The sequence below is a fragment of the Rhagoletis pomonella genome, unplaced genomic scaffold (genome assembly GCF_013731165.1).
Source record: "Rhagoletis pomonella isolate Grant_MI unplaced genomic scaffold, Rhpom_1.0 Rhpom_scaffold_00002, whole genome shotgun sequence".
NCBI classification, from domain to species: Eukaryota; Metazoa; Arthropoda; class Insecta; order Diptera; family Tephritidae; genus Rhagoletis; species Rhagoletis pomonella.
This window is the reverse complement of record NW_023458556.1, coordinates 75857390-75858683: the sequence shown is the minus strand read 5'-3', so window position 1 is coordinate 75858683 and position 1294 is coordinate 75857390. Positions and strand designations below refer to the sequence as shown.

At 34.3% G+C, this 1294-nt stretch overlaps 1 protein-coding gene across 1 annotated transcript in view; it reads left to right on the top strand.

The window, feature by feature from the left end:
* The first annotated feature begins 890 nt into the window (after positions 1–890).
* Positions 891–1294, top strand: part of LOC118734080 (GAS2-like protein pickled eggs) — a 115495-nt gene continuing 115091 nt past the window's right edge. Inside the window, exons 1-2 of the mRNA XM_036463782.1 lie at positions 891–1005; positions 1161–1294. Of these exons, the coding sequence (XP_036319675.1) occupies positions 939–1005; positions 1161–1294 (201 nt within the window). The 5' untranslated portion in view covers positions 891–938. The remainder of the gene's footprint in view (positions 1006–1160) is intronic.

Here is a 1294-nt window from a genome sequence, read left to right as displayed (position 1 = left end):
TGGTGATTTCCGAAATAGCTATCACTTCTACCATTTTTTCAAATTATTGTTGCTTTTCCACAATAAATTTTTATTTAAAAAACGGCCTCGAGCTCAATATAAATTGTTGAATATAATTGTTATAAGGCCAAAAAAATAACAAAAACAAATAACTTAAGGACGAGCACACCTAAAAGTTAAACATTCTAAAATAGAATTATTAGCAAAAAACAACAATACCAACAACCACACGATCAAGTGAATTGCAGCGGAATAGCTGCGCTTGATTGTGTTGGCATAACAAAAATTAAAATAGTGGGAAAAAAGCAAACGATAATTTACAAGGCGTACTTAGCACGGTGCATAGGCAACTGGCTGAGTCAGTGGGATCGTCGATTCGAATCCTACTGAAAGAAGTCTGATGAGGAAATGTGGTGATTTCCGAAATAGCTATCACTTCTACCATTTTTTCAAATTATTTTTGCTTTTCCACAATAAATTTTCATTTAAAAAACGGCCTCGAGCTCAATATAAATTGTTGAATATAATTGTTATAAGGCCAAAAAAATAACAAAAACAAATATAAAGTTTAAGGTATTAGAACCAAAAACAATGCAGTTAGATGCCACTTTTTAAAAAGCGCTACCTGCTCATGATATTCTTTTTATAATGTTTTTTGCTTCTGCTATAAAATAAATAAAATATTGTTGTTTAGGGCCTTTGTGAATTGAGGTAACGATATGTAGATATACATATATGGCTAGGAAAAAATATGTATGTATGTAGATATCCTACCTCAATGACATCGTTTGTAAAATTCGGTGTTTAAAGAAATAAATAGTTTTACTTTATTTTTGCCTTCCGCCCCTTTTGGCATTATATAATTACCTCTTTATTTCTTTTTTAGGAAAAGCCTTAAAATAATCGAGTGCCTACTATTCGAAACTGACGATTTGATTATGCGAAAAAACGAGAAACATGTGATACTCTGTCTACTTGAGGTGGCGCGGCGAGGCGCAAAGTTTGGTAAGTTTCAAACGCAATTCGGCTATAGTATGAAAATGTTTGCGTACAGTTCTTTTCATAATTAGCACATTAGTTTCGCATACTTCTATGCAATTTTACTTGCCTTCATATACAGATGCAAGTAAGTTTAATATGCAATTGCATCGTATTTACAGGTATGCTCGCGCCCATGCTGGTGCAGATGGAGCGGCAAATCGATCGAGAAATCGCCGCCGACAACAAAGCAAACGGAATTGGGTGTGGCACACAGACAGATAATGCTGATGCGACTGGAACACAAACTGAGATC